This window comes from Octopus sinensis, linkage group LG28 (genome assembly GCF_006345805.1).
Source record: "Octopus sinensis linkage group LG28, ASM634580v1, whole genome shotgun sequence".
Classification (NCBI taxonomy): Eukaryota; Metazoa; Mollusca; class Cephalopoda; order Octopoda; family Octopodidae; genus Octopus; species Octopus sinensis.
Window position 1 is genome coordinate 7,761,250 of NC_043024.1, and position 26,918 is coordinate 7,788,167.

Below are 26,918 nucleotides of genomic sequence, written 5' to 3' on the forward strand. Positions count from 1 at the left end.
GGTGCTCCAGCATGGCCGCAGGCAAATGACTGAAACAAGTAAAAGAGTAAAGAGTATATATGTGTTTGTGTGTCTGTGTTTTTCCCCCTAGCATAGCTTGACAACCGATGCTGGTGTGTTTAGGTCCCCCATAATTTAGCAGTTCGGCAAAAGAGACCGATAGAATAAATATTAGGCTTGCAAAGAATAATTCCTGGAGTTGATTTGATTCGAATGCTTAACAGCATTAATGGCAAGTGGAATGATTGGCAAAGGACTGGGAGAGTGGACCCCCTTCAGTCACGATTGACCATGGGATTGTACCTAGAAAGTTCACCTCCGAGGCACAAGTCCGGGCAAGGTTGTTTGTAGAAGACCAGCAGTCGTCCATGCAACCAATGTTATCCAAGGGAAGGCAAAGGCTGATACAGCTTAGCACCAGTGATGCCACAACTCATTTCTACAGCTGAGTGAAGTGGAGTAACATGAAATAAAATATCTTGCTCAAGAAAATAACACAACCTCACAATTGTAAGCTCAACGCTCTGACCACTGAACCTGGGGCAGTAGACTCTCAGTGCTTGAAGTCATCATCATTTAGCGTCCGCTTTCCATGGGTTGGACGGTTCAACTGGGGTCTGGGAAGCCAGAAGGCTGCACTAGGCTCCAGTCTGATCTGACAGTGTTTCTACAGCTGGATGCCCTTCCTAACGCCAACCACTCCGTGAATGTAGTGGGTGCTTTTTACGTGCCACCAGCACAGATGCCAGGCGAGGCTGGCAAACGGCCACGATCGGATGGTACTTTTTACATGCCACCGGCACAGGGGCCAGGTGAGGCTGGCAAACGGCCAAGATCGGATGGTGCTTTTTACGTGCCACCGGAACGAGGCCAGTTGGGGTGGCGCTGGCAACGGCCACGTTCGGATGGTTCTCTAATATGCCACCAGCACTGGTATCACAGCTGCAATTTCCACACCCTTGTCACCATGTAGACACCTTTATAATCTTGGTAGCCTTTATATACCAGTAAGCTACAAGCCAGTCAGGGACAGTTCTGTGTAAGCTTTGTCAAGCTAAGTGAGCTGATAAATATATGATAAGCATGTAAGTGAATTACAAATGCTGTTTTGTTTCAACAAGTATTAACCCTTTGATGTTTAAGCTGGCCACATCTGGCCCAAATATCCTACATGTTTTACATTCAAACTGGCCATATCCAGCCCCTCACACCTAACCTACATTGACACTCTAAGAATAAACCAGGATGCGTCTAATATGCCTATCTTGTTATTTGTAACAAAATGAGATGGCAACAGAAACAATATACAGACATACCTCAACTTACGTCCATCATCTCTCTCTATATAAACGGCAGTTTGTCTATGTGCGTGTCTGTGTGTCTGTCAGGTTGTACCCTCACACTGACCACGGCTTTCAACCGATTCTGATGAAACTTGACACACACATAGCCCAATGTCATAATTCAAAACTAACGCAGCGAAAATTTTGAAAAGTTCCCCCAGTTCTGAAAAAAATCGATAAATTCGACATGGGGTCGAGAATCAGAAACACAAACCACAGACTGTCTAGGGGGCGCAACTCGACCTTTTTAACTAAAAAAATTTACCATCATTTTTTCCCCATTTTTTTGCTATAACTCTCTAAAAATGCTTTATAGTTATTTCCCTTACAAACCCGAGCAACGCCGGGCGATACTGCTAGTTGGTACTAAAATATGAAAATGAAGTTGAAAAACGACGTAACACAATAAAAAAAAAACTATTTGATTTTTCTGTTTCGAATGGGGATAAACAGTTATGCTTTTAAATGTTTGCCAAGACCAAAGAAAAGTCGAATAAATCGATTGAAGATGATGTTTATTTACTAATTTTTTTTCTCTATTAATTTCTTCAAATTCGAAAAAAAAAGATGTAACTCGAAACAACGTAATCCGAGTTATGCCTAAGCATATATATATATATATATATATATATATATATATATATATATATATATATTTCTTTACAAGGGGCTAAAACATAGAGGGGACAAACAAGGACAGACAAACGGATTAAGTCGATTACATCGACTCCAGTGCGAAACTGGTACTTTATTTATCGACCCCGAAAGGACGAAAGGCAAAGTCGACCACGGTGGAATTTGAACTCAGAACGTAACGGCAGACGAAATACCGCTAAGCAATCCGCCCGGCGTGCTAACGTTTCTGCATATATATATATACATACACACACACACACACGTAAATGTCAAACGGAAAATGAGTGCTCAACACTGGTTTGGTGGATATAATTTCCTGTATTTGTGAATTAAGGCTACTATTGGTTTCATGCCAGGAAAAGTATATAGAAGCAACAGTGACTCAATGTCTGAGAGTTTCGTGTGTTGGCACTTATCAAACTAGTTACAGGTTGAAGGCCTGTGAGTTTATATAGTCGTTGATAAACAAATAAATATATTTCCCTATGGAATGTTCAAGAACAAATTATAAATAATGTCGCGTAGATAATTATAAGAGACCGATAGAATAAGTACTGGGCTTCCAAAGAATAAGTCCCAGGGTCGAGTTGCTCAATTAAAGGCGGTGCACCAGCATGGCCGCAGTCAAATGACTGAAACAAGTAAAAGAGTAAAAGAGATATATACACACACACATATAGTGTATATATAGTAAACATACTCACTCCCATACTTACACAACTAGTTTGATAAGTGACAACGCACAAAACTCTCGGTGAGTGAGAAAGCAGAGTCTGCCCTCAAAGTAACGCTGGGGTAAAAAAATATATATACACACGAAGCCCAACATACTAATTATGACCACTGGTCTCATAGAATCGTTAGCACACCGGACATAAAGCCGAGCAGTATTTCTTCTTATAAGTTACATTCAGGGTTCAAATACTACCAAAGTTGACTTTGCTTTTCGTCCCTTCGATATCAACGAAGTAAATACCAGTTGCGCACTGGGGGTCGCAGTAATTGACAAGTCCCTGCCTTCCGAAATTTCAAGCCTTGTGCCTAAACTAGAAAGAGTCAATATTTCCATTATTTTTAAGCTTATATATAATTAGTATAAGAATGAAAAAATATTACCTTTTCGGCTCCTCTTGCTGCCCCCCATTCTCCAGAGAAAGGGATAAGGATAAGATAGGGTCTTTAAGCCTACAAAACTGTGTTATTTGCTTGAAGGGACAGAATTTAACACAAAAACGTCCGAACTCCTGTAACCGGTGTAATCATAAACAAATAAGAAATTCTACTTCCACTTTCGACTAATTATTCTATTAAATAACATAATTCATTACTAACAAAAACACGACAGATTTTTATATTTTTTCCTTAACAATTAACTAAATTGCTAAATAATTAACAACACAAAAATAAATATAGAAATAACTCTGCAGTAAAATTCCTAATATTATCAGCAAACTACCGACCTTTATATTCGACGGGGACATTTTTCCCGTAACACCGAATATGGTAGACACAGTTTCGTATTTATTTAATATGCGTTAAAATTGCATTAAAAATAATTATAAATAAATTATATGTCCCATAAATGTGTTATAATTATTTTATAATTATTAAAATAATATAATGATCTTTTTAATGCTCTAATTTCCAAGAAATTATTTAAGATCTTTGCATGTTTATTTCATATCAATTTCATCCGGTTTTGGTGAATTCATAAACCACGTTGCTTTCCCGACGAAGTCAACCCGAAGTATATATACACAGATACATCTATATATATATATATATATCTATATAAGGTATTTAACATATGTGTACATGTTTTAAGATGTTTACCCTTGATATATATTATTTCTTTTCAACCTGTCAATTAATTATAATTATCAATGTTCGTTAATTAACATACACCCGTATATACATATATATACATTATATTTACACAATTATTATTATATACACAATTATTACACATATATACACATATTATATACACAATTATTACACATATATACACATATTATATACACAATTATTACACATTATATACACAATTATTACACATATATACACAATTATTACACATATATACACATTATTACACATATATACACATATTATATACACAATTATTACACATTATATACACAATTATTACACATATATACACAATTATTACACATATATACACAATTATTACACATATATACACATTATATACACAATTATTACACATATTATATACACATATATATACACAATTATTACACATATTATATACACAATTATTACACATATATACACATATTATATACACAATTATTATTATTATTATATATGCCTCCCTCTCGAACCGACAACACGTGAGGATCTCATCTCATTAAGATGTTTCTCTATAATTCCATTTGTAACTGAAGATACCTAATAGAATATATAGTGGTCCTTAGGTTTGCAGCTTCTGTCCAGTACACAGTTTAACTCCCTACTTGTGATATCTTCTTGGAAAGGATCTTCTCTATACGGTCAGGCAAATTTCCGGGGATCTTTTCGGTTTGAACGGCAGTTTTTTTTAAATAATTTCTAGGTAACTAAACACTTTTAAACTTCGTATACTGGTAGAATGTGTTTATAAAACATCTTTTTCTCTTGGCTTTATTTGGAAAATTCTATAGTTTGAAGATATTTGTTGTTGATTTTTACTTCATTTTCTGCAATTTCAACCAATCAATGACGTCTATTGAGATAAAAAAACATTCTGTGCCGTATGAATATGTCCCTCGTTTAAGAAACAGATTGGGTTTATTTACATTTACGAAGAAAAAAAGATACCCTTCCCCCCAACCCTAACCCTAACAGAGATTGAAATGCAATAGATCGATACTAGGGTCATAATTATGGGTGACAATTTCATATGACACCGCTAGAAAAAACTGCCGGTCAAACCGAAAAGATCCTTTTCCGGAACCAATGCGACTCGGCATACCTCCGCAATGTGTGATGTCAGTCGACTTTGATAACTTTCAGAAAAATGGGTTTCATACGAAATTTTCTACAAGTATCTTTCAGATGATGCAGATTACGATTACATCGGGATTTGATGTATAAAAAAAAAAACAAAGAATTTGTGGGTGCCCAGGTGCAGCCGCATACATGCTGACGTAATATTTATCAAAGATTTCTAGTTTCACTTTGCAGGTATACACGTGATGTGTGTCAATATGTACGTCCTTTTTTCTTCCGCATTTATTTTCGATATAATCGTAATCTTCTGTAAGGTGTTTACCTATTACTTGTTTCACTGCGGCCATGCTGGGACACTGCTTTGAAGAACTTTTAATGGAATAGATCGCTGAATATTGAAGGGTTTAATCGAACGAATCAACCCCAATACTTATTTTTTAAGCCTAGTACTTATTCTATCAGTCCTTTTTGCCAAACCCACAAAATTAAGGGGACATATCAAACCAACATCAATGGTAAAGCAATGGCAGGGGACAAACACACACACATACATACATACATGCTTACATATGACAGGCTTCCTTCAGTTTCCATCTATTACATCCACTCACAAGGCATTAGTTGGCCCAAGGCTATAGTAGGAGACATACATACATATATATATATATGACAGGCTTCCTTCAGTTTCCATCTATTACATCCACTCACAAGGCATTGATTGGCTCAAGGCTATAGTAGAAGACATACATACATATATATATATATATATATATATATATATATGACTGGCTTCTTTCAGTTTCCGCTTACCAAATCCACTCACAAGTCATTGGTTGGCTCAAGGCTATAGTAGGAGACATACATACATATATATATATATATATATATATATATATATATATATATATATATATTTCTTACTACCCACAAGGGGCCAAACACAGAGCGGACAAACAAGGACAGACAAACGGATTAAGTCGATTAGATCGACCCCAGTGCGAAACTGGTACTTAATTTATCGACCCCGAAAGGATGAAAGGCAAAGTCGACCTCGGCGGAATTTGAACTCACAACGTAACGACAGACGAAATACGGCTACGCATTTCGTCCGGCGTGCTAACGTTTCTGCCAGCTCGCATATATATATATATGACAGGCTTCTTTCAGTTTCCGCTTACCAATCCACTCACAAGGCATTGATTGGCTCAAGGCTATAGTAGGAGACATACATACATATATATATATATATATATATATATATATATATATATATATATATATATATATGTAGGTCCCGGGTTGAGTCGGGGTTAACCACAGTAAATAAGGTACTCAATACATAGCAGAGTAAATTAATTTAATTTATTTTATAGAAGGAGCTCCTTCTATAAAATAAATATATATATATATATATATATATATATATATATATATGACAGGCTTCCTTCAGTTTCCGTCTACCAAATCCACTCACAAGGCATTGGTTGGCTCAAGGCTATAGTAGAAGACACTTGCCCAAGGTGCCATGCAGTGGGTGCAAAGCAAGCTTCTTACCACACATCATGCCTGTACCTATTTTACATTCAACTATTTTCAAATAACATATTTGATGGGGCATTTTAAAAGCTCCACAATTCCAGCAGTGCATATTCAGGAAAAACACTTTTTAGTTAATGTAATCTCTGCTTAATTTCGCATATATCTTTAGTGTTTTATCTATTGCTTTTTCTGGGGCACTACCTTGAAGGATTTTTAATCAAATGAATTAACCATAGTCACTTTTTTTAAGCCTGGTACTTATTCAATCAGTCTCTTTTGCCGAACTACTAAGTTATGGGAACATAAATACACCAACAGCGGTTATCAAGCAGTGGTGGGAGACAAACATATATACATGCATATGTGTGTATGTATGTGTGTATATATATATATATATATACACACACACACAATAGTCTTCTTTCAGTTTCTGTCTACCAAATTCATTCACAAGGTTTTGATCAGTCTGAGGCTATCATAAAAGACACTTGCCCAAAGTGCCATGCAATGGGACTGAACCCAGAACCATGTGGTTCAGAAGCAAGCGTCTTGCCACACAGCCATGCCTATGCCTATAGCAACAAGGGTGATTTTTTTTTTTTTTTGAGACCCTTTTTCTTAAAAAAAAAATGCTTCTTATATACCATAAATCTCAGATATGAGATTGTGTGTGTATATTTACAGAATTGATGTTTATATAAATATAACTCCACTCCATGGATTCACATTTGCAGCTCTGTTTTACTTCCTGGTTTTAAATGTTTCATTTAATTATTTCACATAGGTCACTAATGCCTTTAAAAAAAGGCATGACCACCATTTAATCCCATTCCGTCTTAGAAGAATAACTCTATCCAAAATAGTGTTTCTAGGAATTATGATCTGGTGTTCATGTCTTTCCTCATTGACATTTACAATGTAAGTGAAGTGGAATGGCTGAAATTTGGAGTGAAACTAGCTCACGGTGGGCAAGTGTCTTCTACTATAGCCCCAGGCTGAACAATGCCCTGTGAGTGGATTTGGAAGACAGAAACTGAAAGGCGATGAGCTGGCAGAAACGTTAGCACGCCGGGCGAAATGCTTAGCAGTATTTCGTCTGCCACTACGTTCTGAGGTCAACTTTGCCTTTCATCTTTTCGGGGTCGATTAAATAAGTACCAGTTATGCACTGGAGTCAATATAATTGACTTGATCCGTTTGTCTGTCCCCTCTGTGTGTAGCCCCTTGTGGGCAGTAAAGAAATAAGAAACTGTCATCATCCAACATCCATTTTCCATGCTGGCATGGGTTGGATGATTTGACAGGAGCTGACAAGCCAGAGGACGGCACCAAACTCTACTGTCTGTTTTGGCATAATTTTTATGGCTGGGTGCCCTTCCAAACACCAACTATTTTACATGTACTGGGTGCTTTTTATGTGACACCAGTGCTGGTGAGGTCTGTTTTGCCATGGCTTTTATGGCTGGATACCTTTCCAAATCTCAAATGCCAACCTCTTTACAGAGTGGACCGAGTACTTTTTACGTGGCACCAGCAAGGTCTACTTTGGTATGGCTTTCAATGCGGGATATCCTTTCAAACACCAACCAGTTCATTTATAAATATATATATAGATATATATATATATAATATATATATATATATATATATATATATATATATATATATGTATATATTTGTCTGCAAGTATTTGGTGACCCTGTCAGTGCAGGTGCCACTTAAAAGCATCCAGTCCGCCCTGTAAAATGGTTGGTGTTCAGAAGGACATCCAGCTGTAAAAACCTTGCCAAAATTGACCTCACCTGTGCTTGTGCCACGTAAAAAGCACTAAGTCCACTTTGCTGAGTGGTTGGTGTTAGGAAGGGCATCCAGCTTGAAAAATCCTGCCAAAACAGTCGCTGGAGTCTGGTGTAGGCTTCTGCTTGACCAGTTCTTGCAAAACCATCCCATCCATGCTAGCATAGAAGTTGGGTGTTAAACGATGATGATATGTGTGTGTCTACTATTGACCTGACATCATGTAACACAAACACACGCACATGTATGACAGCTCCTTTCACTTTCCATCTACCACATCCCTTCATAGGGCTTTAGTCAGCCCAAGGCTATAGTTGAAGACAGTCACCCAAAGTGGCACACTGAAATTGAACCCAAAATTAGATGGTTGGAGAGCAAGCTTCTTAACCACACAGCCACACCTGCACCTACAACATATATCTAGCACTTGTGCTGGTGGTGCATGAAACATTCGAGCAAGGTCGTCACCAGTGCCGCTGGACTGGCCCTTGTGCCGGTGCCATGTAAAAGCACCCACTACACTCACAGAGTGATTGCCGTTAGGAAGGGCATCCAGCTGTAGAAACTCTGCCAGATCAGATTGGAGCCTGGTTTGCCAAACCTCAGTCAAATCGTCCAACCCATGCTAGCATGGAAAGCTGACATTAAATGATGATGATATATATATATATATCAAAATAAAGATCAAGTGGAAATTGTAGTAGTGATACCCATGTCGGTGGCACGTAAAAAGCACCCACTACACTCATGGAGTGGTTGGCGTTAGGAAGAGCATCCAGCTGTAGAAACACTGCCAGATCACATTGGAGCCTAGTGCAGCCTCCTGGCTTCCCAGACCCCGGTCAAACCCATGCTAGTATGGAAAACGGACGTTAAACAATGATGATGATATATATATATTCAAACATAAAAGAGATACCCAAAAAATAGGATATCTGACTCGCTAGAAAGAGCAGTTAAAAACTCCAAGCCGCCAATTGTTGTAATTCCAAAAGTGATTGAAAAATAAAAACGTTTACCTTATATATATATATATATATATATATATATATACACACACACACACACACAGATAAATTGTTTTCTTGTTTGTCTTTTGTAGTTTAACAAATGGATGCCACATCGTCTGTGACCAAAGATGGTGAAGTATCAGAAGACGCAAAGACACCCGTTGCAGAAAATAAACCAGAAACCTCTCTGTCAGATGAAATTTCCAAACAGAATAAGGACACAGAAGTAACAGAGTCTTCTCACACTAATGCTGTGGACACTAATAATTCCAGTACCAAAATAGGGGTCAGTGATCGTAAAGGAGAAGCAAAAATTAAGGCTCAGTAAGTTATACTCCTCTGATTTTTTTAAATTTTTAACTTGTATTTTTGATGGAATTCTGCTTCAAGCACACCATATAACTTCTCAGAACTTTTTTTATTTTTAGGAATTTTCAGAAAAATTTTGTAAATTTGTGTTCTACACGTGGGAATTCATACGATTATCGTAAATCCTCAAGTATAGTCCGCCTTTGAGTATAATACGCAGAGGATTTTTAGGGGTCTGTACCTCTGAAAAACCTAAACCTTGTGTATAATACGCACCCCTTCTCTAACTTGAGTCGTGCGTAATTAAGCCAGCAGCACCTAGTCGAACAAACACTTCCGTGCATGAGTAATACAATAATGGTGATGTTCTTAACTGTTATATGGGAATGTAAATATGTTTGCAAATTGTTTTTGTTACATGTTATTCTGGGTTCTGAATACTTTTATTTTAATAAATGTTGCTTACTGCAAGTTATGGATGATTCTTTTATGACTTCATTGCTTTCAGGCTTAGCTTAAGGTATTTTCACGCCCGACATCACAAGATGCGTCTGAATAAACATTGCCGGACAGCAAATAGAGACTCGGACATTGCTGAGAAAATAATTTTCATTTTTAACCTTGTATAATAATAACTTTCATTTTTAACCCCGTAACTTAGCGGTTCGGCAAAAAAGACCGATAGAATAAGCACTAGGCTTACAAAGAATAAGTCCTGGGGTCGATTTTCTCGACTAAAGGCTGTGCTCCAGCATGGCCACAGTCAAATGACTGAAACAAATAGAAGAGTAAACAACTTTTAAAAGTTATGTATACTAAATTCAGAATGTTTATGATACAGATGTATATGTAAAGAGAGTTTAGAGTTTTAATGAGTTTTGAGGAGCTGTGGTAATTTAATAAGTGATGATCAGATAATCAGAAATTTCAATTATCTGGCAGTGTGTCAGATAGGAAAGACTTTATTGTATACTAGCACTATGACCTGGCGTTGCTGGATCATAGTGCTAGTGCATGCATATACAGCTGTGTGCGTGCACACATACATGCGAGTACTGTCCAAATCGCCGACCAAACACATACAGCTAGCTGGCATTCAATTGGCATATCAAGTTTCGGGCATTTTGATTGGGTTTTGGATAGAAAATTCACTAAAAAGTCACTTCCATCTATTTTTTAATGGCTTTGCGGGGTGACTGGGGAAATATAAAGATGTGCACGACCACCCTTGTGCGGTTTTGAATGAACATAGAAAGTGCGAGCCCTCTAACTGAAAAATTGTGGATTTGTATAAAGGACACACACACAGACATTTTGCCGTTTATATATATAGAATTAAAAGGCGGCGAGCTGGCAGAAACGTTAGCGCACCGGGCGAAATGCTTAGCGGTATTTCGTCTGTCGTTAGGTTCTGAGTTCAAATTCTGCCAAGGTCGACTTTGCCTTTCATCCTCTCAGGGTCGATAAATAAAGTACCAGTTACGCACTGGGATCGATGTAATCGACTTAATCCCTTTGTCTGTCCTTGTTTGTCCCCTCTATGTTTAGCCCCTTGTGGGTAGTAAAGAAATATATATATAGAGAGATAATTATGTATATAATCTAGCTTTGTTTCCTTTCTTCCACCAGATATCTGCTACTAGACTACAAACCGAAAATAGATACTGAATTTGTTGCAAAAGAGACTCAAAATGCCTTAAAACATCTCAATGAAGAGAACTCAGAAAATTCAAGCTTGGAACCTCCTCCCAAAAAGTTACGATTAAAAGGACGGAACAAAAAAAGACCCTTTGAGAAAAAGCTACAGGCTTGCGAGAAATTATGCGGCAGCATCATTCAGGAAAAAGAATGTGCATACGGCCCTAAATGCATATTTCTGCATGATGTGAAAGCCTTTTGGGAATCCAAACCCGAAGACATAGGCCCAGAGTGCCATCTGTTTACTAAATTTGGCAGATGTCCCTACAGTTTTTCTTGCAGGTTTGCACGGCACCACATATCTGAATCGTTGGAAAATATGGTAAATAAAGACATCTATGAAGGCGTGCCATTGTCCAGAAATAGCGTGAACCACTTGGATAAGGATGTACAGAGACTTCTGTGGAAGAGGAAGTATGATTTCAGTAAATCTCAGAAGGTTTTGGAGGACTTAAACAAGAAATCAAGCACAAACAATGTACTGGAAGATGGTCAAAAAGCTGATATGAAGAAATTGGATGCAGATTCTTCCAGCCAGAATATAGGTTTTGTATCTGATGAAGATCTCATCAAATTAAGACCAGCTGAAAAGAAAAAAGTAAGGAGATTTTTTTTTCTGTTTTTTTTTTTCCTCTTGTTATTTGTTTATTTTTATTTTTTTAGAAGTTTGCTTCCCGACTATATGGTTTTGGGTTAGTTCCACTTTGCAAACATGAGTTCTACTCACATGCCAAATAAAGTGATATTGTCTGCAAAAATTAGAAACTGGACACAAAAAAATCAATTTTCAAAGTAATTGAACATAAACAATGAAACGGATTATTTCCCTTGGGTTTTTAAAAAGGAAAATATGAGGTGGATTATAAAGATCCCTTCCAGGGGCCGTATTATCAATTTTTTCAAAAATCTAAGTATGTTACGAGGTTTCTAGACATGAATTCTACTCACGTGTCAAGTTTCATCAAAATCAATAAACCGATGTGGGAGGAGTTAGATAACAACGCCACAAACAAACACACACCGATTTTTCACATATGTAGTAGATATTATCATCATTAACTTCCCCTTTTCCCATGCTGGCATAAGTAGGACAGTTTGACAAGAATAGACAAGCCAGAGGGTTCCACCAGGTTGGCATGGTTTCTTCAGCTGGATGACTTCCTAACTCCAACCACTTATCAGAATGTACTGGATGCTTTTTACATGGCACCAACACCAGTGAGGTCACCAAGTACTTGCAAGAGAAAACCCCCCCAACTGAGCAGGGTATAGACTGGTGGAATAAGAAACTATGATAGAAGAGCAAGGAGAAAAAAACTATGATGGAGAGAGAGGAGCTGATGTCTTGGTGAAGAGATGAATTCTTGGTTTGTCAACCGGGAAAGTGAGAGAGAGAGAAAGAAAGAGATGTGAGGTCCAGGTACAATGTCCAATATGAAGCTGAATATTATATCGCCATTGTTCTTTAATGTCCGTTTTTTTCCATGCTGGCATGGGTTGGAGAGTTTGACCAGAGCTAGTAAGCTGGAGAGCTGCACCAAGTTCTAGTCTGATTTGGCGTGGTTTCTATGGCTGGATGCCCTTCCTAATGCCAACCACTTTACAGTGTGTGCTGAGTGCTTATAATATGCCACCAGCACACAACTCTTGCAGGTTAATCCTCTCCACCAGGAGGGATGGCCTTAACACTTTTGCTGTGGAGGATGGGTTTTCTTGAGTACAGCAAGACACCAGGTAGCTCAGTCTTCTGTCATCTTTTAGTTCGTTATAATCATGACAACTAAGGCCAGGTTAGAGCACTGGCCAGAACTCCAGAACTGGTCAACAGTCTTTCTCATCCTTCTGGAATTATACTGCCTGACTGGCCCTCGTGCCGGTGGCATGTAAAAGCACCCACTGTACTCTCGGAGTTGTTGGCATTAGGAAGGGCATCCAGCTGTAGAAACTCTGCCAAATCAAGATTAAAGCCTGGTGCAGCCTTCTGGTTCGCCAGACCTCAGTCAAATCGTCCAACCCATGCTAGCATGGAAAGCAGACATTAAACGATGATGATGATGAATATTCTTAATTAGATTCAATTAACTATATCTATATATATAAAACTGTAGTTGTGTGAGTGTCTGTCCCCTTCGATTTAGATTCCTAACTACTCCCACATTTTGCGGTGCAGTTTAACCAAATTCGGGTATCTTATAGTCGTGATTCATATCGAGCCCGTCTGAGTATTAGCGCGCGTCTACGATGAGTCTACGATTTTAAAAATAATTTAACATTTTTTATTCCATTTTAATGCATAATTTTTCGTGTGTCGATGATGGCGGAGTTGGCGTCCATGGTCACACCTGCACCTGTTTGCTTCTCCCCCTTCTTCCCTCCCTCGTGAAGCTGTGGGGAAGGGAGTGTAAGGAAATCAACGTCGTAAAGCGTTGTCAAGGAGACCAGCGTTCTTTTAGAACAACGACTTCATGGCTTGAAGTCGCCAAAACAGAAATGGCTAAGAAAGCCCGAATTGGCATCTATAAGGGAAGTAACTCTCTAAAAATGCTTATATAGTTATTTCCCTTACAAACCCGAGCAACGCCGGGCGATACTGCTAGTTCAATATATTATATTCTTCCCCTACAAAAACACAATTTGTCCCCTTGCATCTAAAGTGGGTTTTGTATGGTGGTTAATGTTTATTTTGTTTGTTTGTTTTCTTAGTATTTCTTTTTTAAATTTAATTTTTTTCTTTCTCTTTTTATTTTTACAGATTGACTTTTCAAACAAACTATTTCTTGCACCTCTCACTACAGTAAGTGCTGTCATCTGTTGGCGGTTTATTTTGGATTTTTTTCTTTTTTATATATCTCATAAATTTCTCTATCAAGGCATAGGAGTGGCTGTGTGGTAAGTAGCTTGCTTACCAACCACATGGTTCCGCTTTCAGTCCCACTGTGTGGCACCTTGGCCAAGTGTCTTCTACTATAGCCTCAGGTCGACCGAAGCCTTGTGGGTGGATTTGGTAGACGGAAACTGAAAGAAGCCCGTCGTATATATGTGTGTATATATATATATGTATGTGTGTTTGTCCCCACCACCATCGCTTGACAACCAATGCTGGTGTGTTTATGTCCCCATAACTTAGCGGTTTGGCAAAGGAGACCGATAGAATAAGTACTAGGCTTACAAGGAATAAGTCCTGGGGTCGATTTGGTCGACTAAAGGCAGTGCTCCAGCATGGCCACAGTCAAATGACTGAAACAAGTAAAAGAGTACCTATCTAGTTTCATGGACCCCAGTGGTCAACTGGTACTTATTTCATTGACCCACCAAAGGGATGAAAGCTAAATTCGACATCAGGAGAATTTGAACTCTGAATGTAAGGACAGAAGAAATTCTTATTTCTTTACTGCCCACAAGGGGCTAAACATAGAGGGGACAAACAAGGACAGACAAAAGGATTAAGTCGATTATATCGACCCCAGTACGTAACTGGTACTTATTTAATTGACCCAAAAAGGATGAAACGCAAAGTCAACCTTGGCAGAATTTGAACTTAGAATGTAGCAGCAGACGAAATACCTCTTTCTTTAATACCCACAAGGGGCTAAACAAAGAGAGGACAAACGGATTAAGTCGATTACATCGACCCCAGTGCGTATCTGGTACTTATTTAATCGACCCCGAAAGGATGAAAGGCAAAGTCAATCTCGGCAGAATTTGAACTCAAAACGTAGCGGCAGACAAAATACCTATTTCTTTACTCCCTGAAAGGATGAAAGGCTAAGTCGACCTCAGCGGAATTTGAACTCAGGACGTAGCAACAGATGAAATACCGCTAAGCATTTCGCTTGGGGTGCTAACATTTCTGCCAGCTTGCCGCCTTTAGACAGAAGAAATTTTGCTAAGCATTTCAACCAGCATTTCTGCCACCTTCCTACCTTAAAACACAAGTAAATATGGTGATTAATTTATTCCTTCTTTCACTTCTTATCCTAGGTTGGTAATTTACCGTTCCGTCGGTTATGCAAGAGTTACGGTGCAGACATCACTTGCAGTGAAATGGCCGTGGCCACAAGTCTACTCCAAGGTAAAACGGAATGGGCTCTTCTCAAGCGACACGAATCTGAAGATATTTTTGGAATCCAGGTAAATATTGCAGGAATCTTTTGCTACAGTTTCTCAAATAACATTTCTGTAATAAGGTTTGGGCACAGGTGTGGCTGTGTGGTTTGGCAATCTTGCTTCATAGCCTTGTGGTTTCGGGTTCAATCAGCAAATGTCTTCTAGTATAGCCCCAGGTTATAGTAGAAGGCCTTTTGAATGGATTTAGTAGACAGAAACTGGGAGAAGCCCTTTGTGTGTTTATCATCATTTAACATCCGTTTTCCATGCTGGCATGGGTTGGACTATACACACACACATATGTGTGTGTGTGTATGTAGCCATTCCTTTGTAGTATAGGGGTAAGTGTGCATGCCAGTCATGTGGGAGACAGGAGTTCGATTCCCTGCCAAGGAGGTTTCAATTTCCACCCCTCAGTTGAGGGGTCTTGTTTTGCAGATTACATGTAAAAAAGCACCTAGGACATTGTAAAGTGCTTGGCATTGGGAAGGGCATCCAACCATAGAACCATGCTAAAGCAGACAGTAGGGCTTGGTGCAGTCTTGTGACTTGCCAGTTCTGTGGAAGTATCCAACCCGTGCCAGCATGGTAAATGGAAAATAAAGGGTGATGAAAATGATGATTATATATATATAGCACAGGGGATAGTGCACTGGACTTCTAATCTAGAGGTTGTGGGTTTTTAGACGCAGGAGTGGCTGTGTGGTAAGTAGCTTGTTTACCAACCACATGGTTTCAGGTTCAGTCCCACTGTGTGGAACCTTGGGCAAGTGTCTTCTCCTATAGCCTCGGGCTGGCCTTGACTGGCTTCCGTGCCAGTGACACTTAAAAAGCACCAACCGATCGTAGCCATTGCCAGCCTCGCCTGGCACGTAAAGAGCACCCACTACACTCACGGAGTGGTTGGCGTTAGGAAGGGCATCCAACCCTAGAAATATTGCCAGATCAGACTGGAGCCTGGTGCAGCCTTCTGGCTTCCCAGATCCCCGGTCGAACCGTCCAACCCATGCTAGCATGGAGAACGGACGTTAAACGATGATGATGATGATGATGATGATCTTACAAGCAAATCCAATGACTGAAACAATTAAAAGACTTTGTGTGCCTTACTGTCTTCTCTCTCTGCCAGTTGTGTGGTGCCCATGTCGATTCCATGACTCGCTGTGCCCAACTCATTCAAGAGAACTGTAAATTTGACTTTGTGGACATCAACTGTGGTTGTCCTATTGAGCTGATATACCAGAAGGTAAGTGAAACCATTCGTCAATCCAAGGATTTGGTTTTGCCTTTATGTGTGTGTGTGTGTGTGTGTGTGTGCGAGTATGTCAGTCTGTCTAGTATCCATATCATCCGATCTAGCTTTGTCTCTCTTTTCTTCTCTCTTTCTCTCTCCATATCTGTGTATATCTCTGTGTATTTATCTGTGTCTGTACATCTGTCCAGCTCTCTCTCTCTCTACACACACACACATATATATATATATATATATATATATATATATCTATATATATATATATACATACATAGGCGCAGGAGTGGCTGTGTGGTAAGTAGCTTGCTAACAGACTACATGGTTCCGGGTTCAGTCCCACTGCGTGGCATCTTGGGCAAGTGTCTTCTGCTATAGCCCCGGGCCAACCAATGCCTTGTGAGTGGATTTGGTAGACGGAAACTGAAAGAAGCCTGTCGTGTATATGTGTTTGTCCCCCTAGCATTGCTTGACAACCGATGCTGGTGTGTTTACGTCCCCGTCACTTAGCGGTTCGGCAAAAGAGACCGATAGAATAAGTACTGGGCTTACAAAGAATAAGTCCCAGGGTCGATTTCCTCGACTATAGGCGGTGCTCCAGCATGGCCACAGTCAAATGACTGAAACAAGTAAAAAAAAAAACATTTACACACAGTTGAAACACTCCTGTCACAACTTGGGACCTTGAAGACTGCTTTAATGCAAGAAAGTATACTAGTCCCTTAATATTTGATATTCAATCTTTCATCTATTCAATAGATCAATACTTTTTTTCATTTTACACTATATATACTATTTATACTATATATTCTACATTAATATTATAAAGAATATAAAACATAAAAAACAGACAGAGACGGAATTCCTTTGAATAATATATATATATATATATATATATATATATATATATATATATATATAAATAAATAAGGGTATCTGAGAGACACCACCATGCTGAAATAGCAGTCAAATCTCTGACTCTAAAAACCACCTTAGTTCAGAAACTGTTCCCTTATTTGGCGAGACTTCGTGGTTTTTAGAGTGAGGGTTTGACTGCTATTTCGGCATGGTGGTATCTCTCAGATACCCTTATTTATAGTTGTAAAAAATTATTACCTTTGTATGGTATTTATTCCCATGCTGGCTACTTGATAATATCGATATTATCCTTATTTATAAATTTATATATATATATATATATATATAAAGGAAATTCTGCTAAGCATTGTCTGATGTACTCAACTGCTCTCAAAATTTAAGTAGAAAAACAGGAAAAATTATCCAGAATCCTTGTCCGGTACCGAATCAATCCCAAAATTTAATCACTTTGTGTCAGTCACAAGTCTAAATATCCCTGAAAGTTTCATCCAAATCCATCCAGCGGTTCTTGAGATATTTTGTCCATGGACAAACAAGGAAACAAACACAACTGAAAAAAAAAATACCGCTGCCTTCACTAAGCTGGAGGTGACTAGTCACATCATCAATATCTCAAAGCTACAAGGTAAGCCATGATTAATTGAAAGCAATGTGAATAGATAAGCATTACATGAATGGCGGCGAGCTGGCAGAAACGTTAGCGCGCTGGGCAAAATGCATAGCCGTATTTCGTCTGCCGTTACGTTCTGAGTTCAAATTCCGCCGAGGTAGACTTTGCCTTTCATCCTTTCGGGGTCGATAAATTAAGTACCAGTTACGCACTGGGGTCGATGTAATCGACTTAGTACCTATGTCTGTCCTTGTTTGTCCCCTCTATGTTTAGCCCCTTGTGAGTAATAAAGAAATAGGTATTTCGTCTGTCGTTACGTTCTGAGTTCAAATTCCACCGAGGTCGACTTTGCCTTTCATCCTTTCGGGGTCGATTAAATAAGTACCAGTTACGCACTGGGGTCGATGAAATCGACTTAATCCGTTTGTCTGTCCTTGTTTGTCCCCTCTATGTTTAGCCCCCTGTGGGTAGTAAAGAAATAGATAAGCATTACATTTGACAAAGTAATCTAAATGCTAAAGAGTTAATTCAGAGATTATCTGAACATGGAGCCTTTTGTAAACATGTCTTACTGTCTTCTTGTTTTTATTCCCCTCCAGGGAGAAGGTTGCGCCCTGATGGGAAGACCAAGCCGTCTTGAACAGATTGTAAAAGGAATGAAGTCTGTTTTAGAAGTACCACTGACAGTAAAAATGAGGACAGGTATTCAAGATGGCAAGAATATTGCCCATACTCTCATCCCTAAGTTAACTAAAGTTGGGGTTGATCTCATCACTGTAAGTATCACTTTGCATTTTCTCACCATTCTACATATTATTCCATCCGCTTTGGTTGTTTCATCATCATCGTTTAACGTCCGCTTTCCATGCTAGCATGGGTTGGACGATTTGACTGAGGACTGGCGAACCAGATGGCTGCACCAGGCTCCAATCTTGATCGGGCAGAGTTTCTACAGCTGGATGCTCTTCCTAACGCCAACCACTCAGAGAGTGCAGTGGGTGGTTTTACGTGCCACCAAGGCCAATCAGGTGGTATTTGCAATCCTGTCACACTACCCAACTCGTGCCAGCATCGAAAGGAGGCAAGCTGGCGGAAACAGCACACCAGGCGAAATGCTTAGCGGTATTTCTATATTTCTTATTTCTTTATTGCCCACAAGGGGCTAAACACAGAGGGGACAAACAAGGACAGACAAAGGGATTAAGTCGATTATATCAACCCCAGTGCGTAACTGGTACTTATTTAATCGACTCCGAAAAGATGAAAGGCAAAGTTGACCTCAGTGGAATTTGAATTCAGAATGTAGCGGCAGACGAAATACCTCTAAGTGTTTCGTCCGACGTGCTAACGTTTCTTATTTCTTTACTGCCTACAAGGGGCTATACACAGAGGGGACAAATGGATTAAGTCAACTATAACGACCCCAGTGCGTAACTGGTACTTATTTAATTGACCCCCGAAAGGATAAAAGGCAAAGTCAACCTCGGCGGAATTTGAACTCAGAATGTAGCGGCAGATGAAATACTGCTAAGCATTTTGCCCGGCGTGCTAACGTTTCTACCAGCTCACCACCTTATTTTTATATTTCTCTCATCATCTCACTCACTCTCCCCCTAACTGTCTCTCTTTATCTACCTACCTGTCTCTCTCACACTTCTCTCTTCTCTCAGATACATGGCAGGTCAAGAGAACAACGTTATACTAAACTAGCTGACTGGGACTACATTAACCAGTGTTCACAAATTTCAGAAACTGTTCCCTTATTTGGTGAGCCTTTATTTTTTATTTATTTTTTTTTTTCTTTTCTTGCTGTTCCCTTTTTTTTTTTGTGATTCAGAAGTTTGCTTCCCAACCCCTCCGTTTCCATTTCGGTCCCATTGTGTGGTACCTTCTGCAACTGTCTCTTTTATAGCCCTTAAGTTGATTAAAGACTTTTTGAGTGGATTTGGTAGACAGAAGCTAAAAGAAAATTATTGTGGGTTGTGTGTGTGTATATGTGTATATACACATAGACACACCCTGGGTCTGGCAACATCAATAGTGCAGGAGTCATGAAAAACGTACCTGGTCCACACTGTAAAGTGTGACTTTGGGAAGGGCATCAAGCCATAGAAACCATGTCAAAGCAGACATTGAAGCATGACGTAATTCTTGGAGACATTTGATCCTGTCAAACTGTCCAACCCATACCAGCATGGAACATCTACATTAAATGATGATGATGATGTATCTTAAAGACTGACAGTACTGCCAAGACTATTCTTTGCTGTGTGATCTAATGATACCATAATATAATCTAGCGTTGTCTCTGTATTTACCAACCATCATACTTATTCTACACAAGTTGTCTCCCTTAGCTTTATCTTCAACTCAGACCTGATTATAAATTAAGTAGAACTTCTCTCAATATTAAATATGTGTGCTCTAACTTTAATCATCATCATCGTTTAACGTCTGTTTTCCATGCTAGCATGGGTTGGATGGTTCGACCGGGGTCTGGGAAGCCAGGAGGCTGCGCCAGGCTCCAGTCTGATCAGTCACAGCATAAAACTTGCCCCTGATTTTTTTTATATTCCATGGGACCAGAAACATAAATTTGGGTCTTTCACCTTTTAGTCATTAGACTGCAGCCATGCAGAATTTTAATTGAATGAATGGACCCCAGGACCTTTTTTTTTTTAAAGCCCAGAACTTATTCTATCAATTTTTTTTCCCCTAAATCTATAAGTTACAGGAACGTAAACACATTAACACTGGTTGACAATCAAGACAAAGACACATACACACACACACATAATATATTGATATATAGAAAATAGATTCCATCAACTGCCAAGGGGTAAGCTAGAGGGAATAGACAACTTCCATTATCTAGGTGACCGAGTTAGTAGAGGAGGTGGATGCTCTGAGGGTATAGCTGTGAGAATAAGAATAGGCTGAGCAAAGTTCAGAGAGGTCCTACCTCTCCTAGCAACAAAGGGCCTCTCCCTCAGAGTGAAATGCAGATTGTATGATGCTTGTGTGTTAACAGTTATGCTGCACGGCAGTGAAACATGGGCTGTGACAGCTGAGATGTGTAGGCTTGAAAGAAATGAAACCAGTATGTTTTGCTGAATGTGCAATGTTAGTGTGCATGTATGACAGAGTGTAAGCATCTTGAGAGAAAAATTAGGATTAAGAGGCATCAGATGTGATTTGCAAGAGAGATGACTGTACTGATATGGTCATGTGACCATCATCATCATCATCGTTTAGCGTCCGCTTTCCATGCTAGCATGGGTTGGACGGTTCAACTGGGGTTTGGGAAGCCAGAAGGCTGCACCAGGCCCAGTCTGATCTGGCAATGTTTCTACAGCTGGATGCTCTTCCTAATGCCAACCACTCCGTGAGTGTAGTGGGTGCTTTTTACATGCCACTGGCACAGGTGCCAGACGAGGCTGGCAAACGGCCACGATTGGATGGTGCTTTTTACATGCCACCGGTACGAGGCCAGTCGGGGTGGTGCTGGCAATGGCCACGTTCGGATGGTTCTCTTATGTACCACTGGCACTGGTATCACAGCTGCAATTTCCATTGATGTTGATCGATTTCGATTTTTGTGATGCGTATGGATGAGGACAGCTGTGTAAAGAAGTGCTGATCTTTAACAGTAGAGGGAACCTGCTGTAGAGCTAGATCCAGGAAGACATGGAACGAGGTAGTGAAGCATGATCTTTGAACTTTGAGCCTCACAGAGGCAATGACTAGTGACCGAGACCTTTGGCGATATGCTGTGCCTGAGAAGACCTGTCAAGCCAAGTGAAATCATAGTCATGACACCCATGCCAGTGGCACGTAAAAAGCGCCTTTCAAGCGTTAGGCCTCATGGGGGCAATGACAAATGGCCAAGACCTTTGGCAATATGCTCTGTAATTGAGAAGGTCTCAGAAAATGATAAAGCAGCCATATTAAACTCATGTCCGTTAGATTTCAAAATGACTTTTTTATATTTGCTTCTGTTTTTTTTAATCAGGTAATGGGGATGTTCTTTCATTCGAAGATGCCAATTCCTTTTTAAGTAACACATACGCTAAAGGGATTATGATTGCAAGGTAAGATACCATTCTTATTGTTTGTTTTCAGCTTTCTTGAAGAATACAGTTCTGTATTTAAGAGATGAGGAATCATTTACATTATTTACATTTGACGGATATTTGTCCTCATCTTGTTTGTTGTTAACACAACGTTTTGGCTGATATACCCTCCAGCCTTCATCAGATGCCTGGGGGAAATTTCGAACCTGGGTTCTCATTCCTAAGGTATTTTTCGTTATTATTATTATTATTGTTGTTGTTGATTCCGAGTTCGATTCCAAGCAATGACCTGAACAATAACAATAATAACAATAATAATAATAGTAACATTGAAAAATACCTTAGGAATGAGACCCAGGTTTGAAATTTCCCCAAGACACCTAAAAAGTTCATACCGATTCATAGTAGCTTACATTTTGATTTATTTTAGAACATGGTTGAGTCCATAAAATAGGATTTGATTACACCTCCATTTAGAGCACAGTTTAAGCTATCTTTTCGTGGAAGAAGGTTTATGTTCCTATAACCTATGTTAATTCTGTAACCCTTTAAAATGGAAGATAAGAAAGTTCATTTTCCACACTTGATGCTTTGGGAACCAGACAAAAATTGCTGCAGCTCGGTTGGAATGTGTTACCCCTACCCTCCATATTCACCAGCTATTGCTCCTTCGGATTTCCACTTATTCAGGTCTCTGCAGAATAATCTTAATGGTAAAAATTTCAATTCCTTGGATGACGTAAAAAGATACCTTGATGAATTCTTTGCCATGAAACCACCTCAGTCCTGGGAAGATGGAGACGCAAAATGATTCATATTTGGTTGATTAAAAATGTAATGGCAACTATTTATTGACCTTTTTCTTTCCTTTAAAAATCGGCACAAACTTTCCGGACAACCCAATATATATATACACATATATATAAGTAGCAGGGTTGAATTGTTGAACTAAAACCTTTCAAGGTGTTGCTCCAGCATGGCTGAAGTGCAGTTATTGAAACAAGTAAAGGCTAAAAAGATAAAGATTTCTTGTGGAATAATTCGAGAGACGAAAATGTTAATTTTTTTTATTTTTTTACTATTTATTCAGATATATTATCACTTGTATTGTTTTGTTTTTGTCTTCAGGGGAGCACTTATCAAACCCTGGATCTTCACAGAGATTAAAGAAGAACGCCACTGGGACATATCTTCCAGTGAACGCTTAGACCTGCTCCGTCAGTTTGTTAGGAATGGTTTTGAACACTGGGGAAGCGACCATCAAGGTGTTGAGACCACCAGAAGATTCCTTTTAGAAATGTTGTCTTTCTCTCATCGGTTAGTCATCGTTTCTCTCTTATTATCACATCCATCACACTGTAGCTTCTGTATATAGCCACTACACGTTCTTTATTTTCTCTCCTTATTTCTTTCTCTGTTCCTTTCTGTGGAAGAGTGCTAGGCTCGAAACGTTAAAGACTTTTTCACTTCCTGAGCGTTATACTAATACATCTGTTTGTTGTCTACACCACCTGTTTTCGTCTTTTGTGAATTCTTCCTATATATAAAACTAGCACTATGACCCGGCAACGCTGGGTCATAGTGCTAGTGCATGCATATACAGCTGCGTGCGTGCGAGTACTGTCCAAATCTCTGACCAATCACATACAGCTAGCTGGCATTCAATTGGCGTATCAGGTTTCGGGCATTTTGATTGGGTTTTGGATAGAAAATTCACAAAAAAGTCACTTCTATTGATTTTTTAATGGCTTTGCGGGTTGACTGGGGAAATGTAAAGATGTGCACGACCACCCTTGGACGGTTTTGAATGACCATAGAAAGTGTGAGCCCTCTAACTGAAAAATTGTGGATTTGTATAAAGGACACACACAGAGACATTTATTACATACATAATATGTATATAATTCAAAAACACCCAGCAGATTCAGTCAATGAAATTTTAAAATTTATTCCTTCTGTGCAGCCATCTAACCCATGCAAGCATGGAAAAGTAGATGTTAAAATGATGATAATAAGTGTTTCTTCTTCAGCAAAATAGTCAATGCATATGTTAATTAATTATTTATTTTATATTGTAATTATTTCACAGATATATACCAGTCGGTGTTCTTGAGCGAGTTCCTCAGAAAATCAATGAGCGTCCACCATATTACGTGGGGCGAGATGACCTTGAAACCCTCATGTCCAGTTCAAATTGTAGAGACTGGATAAAAATTAGGTAAAGACTTTTCAATTGCTTGTGTGTATATGTATGATTGTATGCATATATATATATATATATATTTTTTTTTTCCCCTCTGTCTTCCCTTCTCTGGATCTTTCCTTTTCCTATGTTTCTGACGAAGAGCTCCGCTTGAATCATAAAACCCTCCTTCTTCCCTTCCTTCCTGAGCGTCCAATAATACTATACTTGTTCCACATCCTTGCGTTGTGTTTTCATATTTGGATTAACTTTTTATATATATATATATATATATATATATATATATATAATGTAGGCGCAGAAGTAGCTGTGTGGTAAGTAGCTTGCTTACCAACCACATGGTTCTGGGATCATTCCCACTGAGTGGCACCTTGGCCAAGTATCTTCTACTGCAGTCTCGGGCCGACCAAAGCCTTGTGAGTGGATTTGGTAGACGGAAACTGAAAGAAGCCCGTCGAATATATGTGTATGTATATATATGTATGTGTGTGTCTGTGTTTGTCACCCCAACATCAATTTAGAAATACTAAATCAAATTTTACACAATATAATATATATAAATATAAAAAATTAGAAAAAAAACACCTTTTATCTATTATATGTAATTTTCTAGATGGTGTAATTTAATTGTTCATTTTGAATTGATAAAAGGTGATTTTTTTTCTAATTTTATATATATATATATATATATATATATATATATATAGGAGTGGCTGTGTGGTAAGTAGCTTGTTTACCAACCACATGGTTCCGGGTTCAGTCCCACTGCGTGGCACCTTGGGCAAGTGTCTTCTACTATAGCCTCAGGACGACCAAAGCCTTGTGAGTGAATTTGGTAGACAGAAACTGAAAGAAGCCCGTCGTATATATGTATATGTATGTGTGTGTGTTTGTGTTTGTCCCCCTAGCATTGTTTGACAACCGATGCTGGTGTGTTTATGTCCCCGTTACTTAGCGGTTCGGCAAAAGAGACCGATAGAATAAGTACTGGGCTTACAAAAGAATAAGTCCCGGGGTCGAGTTGCTCGATTAAAGGTGGTGCTCCAGCGTGGCCGCAGTCAAATGACTGAAACAAGTAAAAGAGTGTATATATATATATATCGAGACTTAGATATATTAATATTTCTATATTTATTTTTTTCTTTCAATTGCAGTGAGATGCTGTTGGGCCCAGTTACAGAGAATTTCCAGTTTTTACCAAAACACAAGGCCAATGCATACAAATAGTATTTTATTTTTATATTACACCCTTCGTGGAGAACAAATAAATATATATATATATAAATAAATAAATGAATGAATAAATATATATATAAACAGATATACCCGTATGTAACTGCTAGAATATTCCATCAGAGAACTGTTTAACCTTAAGTCTGTCTAGAAACTTGACAAAGAAGACAATCAGCAGTATAACTCAAAACAGGAATTATGGCCAATAAACCAGCTTCAAAGAACTCCTCACCGAAATATTTGGCATTTTTTTGTTTTTGACTTTTTTCTTTATCTCTAACTTTGTTGTTGTTGTACTTATGTCTCATCATCATCATCATCATCATCTAATACTTGCGTCCTTACCACATGGTTTCAGGTTCAGTCCCACTGTGTGGTGCATTAGGCAAGTGCCTTCTACTATAGCCCGGGACTGACCAATGCCTTGTGAATCATCATCATCATCATCATCGTTTAACGTCCGTTTTCCGTGCTAGCACGGGTTGGACGGTTCGACCGGGGATCTGGGAAGCCAGATGGCTGCACCAGGCTCCAGTCTGATCTGGCAGTGTTTCTACGGCTGGATGCCCTTCCTAACACCAACCACTCCATGAGTGTAGTGGGTGCTTTTTATGTGCCACCTGCACAGGTGCCAGACGATGCTGGCAAACGGCCACGATTGGATGGTGCATTTTACGTGCCACCGGCACGGGGGCAAGGCGAGGCTGGCAACGGCCACAATCGGATGGTGCTTTTTACGTGCCACTGGCACGGAGACCAGTCAGGGCGGCGCTGGCAACGGCCACGATCGCATGGTTCTTTTTACACGCCACCGGCACTGGTATCACCGCTGCAATTTCCATTGATGTTGATCGATTTCGATTTTGATTTTGATTTTCACTTGCCTCAACAGGTCTTCACAAGTAGAGATGTGATACATTAGGCCTTCTACTATAGCCCGGGACTGACCAATGCCTTGTGAATAAATTTTGTAAATGGGAAATAAAAGAAGCCTAGGTGCAGGAGTGGCTGTGTGGTAACTAGCTTGCTTACCAACCACATGGTTCCAGGTTCAGTCCCACTGCATGGCACCTTGGGCTAGTGTCTACTATAGACTCAGGCCAACCAAAGCCTTGTGAGTGGATTTGGTAGACGGAAACTGAAAGAAGCCTGTCGTATATATGTTTATGTTTTTGTGTCTGTTTGTCCCCACCACCGTCGCTTGACAATCGATGTTGGTGTGTTTATGTCCCAGTAACTTAGCAGTTCAGCAAAAGAGTCCAATAGACTAAGTACTA

The 26,918-nt window shown here is 39.2% G+C and overlaps 2 protein-coding genes across 6 annotated transcripts in view; one reads left to right on the plus strand and one right to left on the minus strand.

The window, feature by feature from the left end:
- Window positions 1–3,236, minus strand: part of LOC115225821 (general transcription and DNA repair factor IIH helicase subunit XPB) — a 59,819-nt gene extending 56,583 nt beyond the window's left edge. The window contains exon 1 of the mRNA XM_029796791.2: window positions 3,096–3,236. Coding sequence (XP_029652651.1) covers window positions 3,096–3,123 — 28 coding nt within the window. The 5' untranslated portion in view covers window positions 3,124–3,236. The remainder of the gene's footprint in view (window positions 1–3,095) is intronic.
- The window catches only part of LOC115225883 (tRNA-dihydrouridine(47) synthase [NAD(P)(+)]-like), a 27,889-nt gene extending 2,011 nt beyond the window's left edge, over window positions 1–25,878 (plus strand). The window contains exons 1-12 of one of the 5 annotated variants that reach the window (XM_036514771.1): window positions 3,637–3,764; window positions 9,373–9,604; window positions 11,219–11,885; window positions 14,040–14,081; window positions 15,269–15,418; window positions 16,524–16,640; window positions 18,732–18,908; window positions 19,803–19,899; window positions 22,145–22,223; window positions 23,334–23,522; window positions 24,295–24,423; window positions 25,563–25,878. In XM_036514771.1, the coding sequence (XP_036370664.1) occupies window positions 9,381–9,604; window positions 11,219–11,885; window positions 14,040–14,081; window positions 15,269–15,418; window positions 16,524–16,640; window positions 18,732–18,908; window positions 19,803–19,899; window positions 22,145–22,223; window positions 23,334–23,522; window positions 24,295–24,423; window positions 25,563–25,635 (1,944 nt within the window). In that variant the 5' untranslated portion in view covers window positions 3,637–3,764; window positions 9,373–9,380 and the 3' untranslated portion in view covers window positions 25,636–25,878. Of the gene's footprint in view, window positions 1–3,636; window positions 3,776–4,305; window positions 4,421–9,372; window positions 9,605–11,218; window positions 11,886–14,039; window positions 14,082–15,268; window positions 15,419–16,523; window positions 16,641–18,731; window positions 18,909–19,802; window positions 19,900–22,144; window positions 22,224–23,333; window positions 23,523–24,294; window positions 24,424–25,562 lie in introns of those variants that run through there. The other 4 variants (XM_029796875.2, XM_036514770.1, XM_036514769.1 and 1 more) reach the window with 4 other exon arrangements.
- Window positions 25,879–26,918: the final 1,040 nt, after the last annotated feature.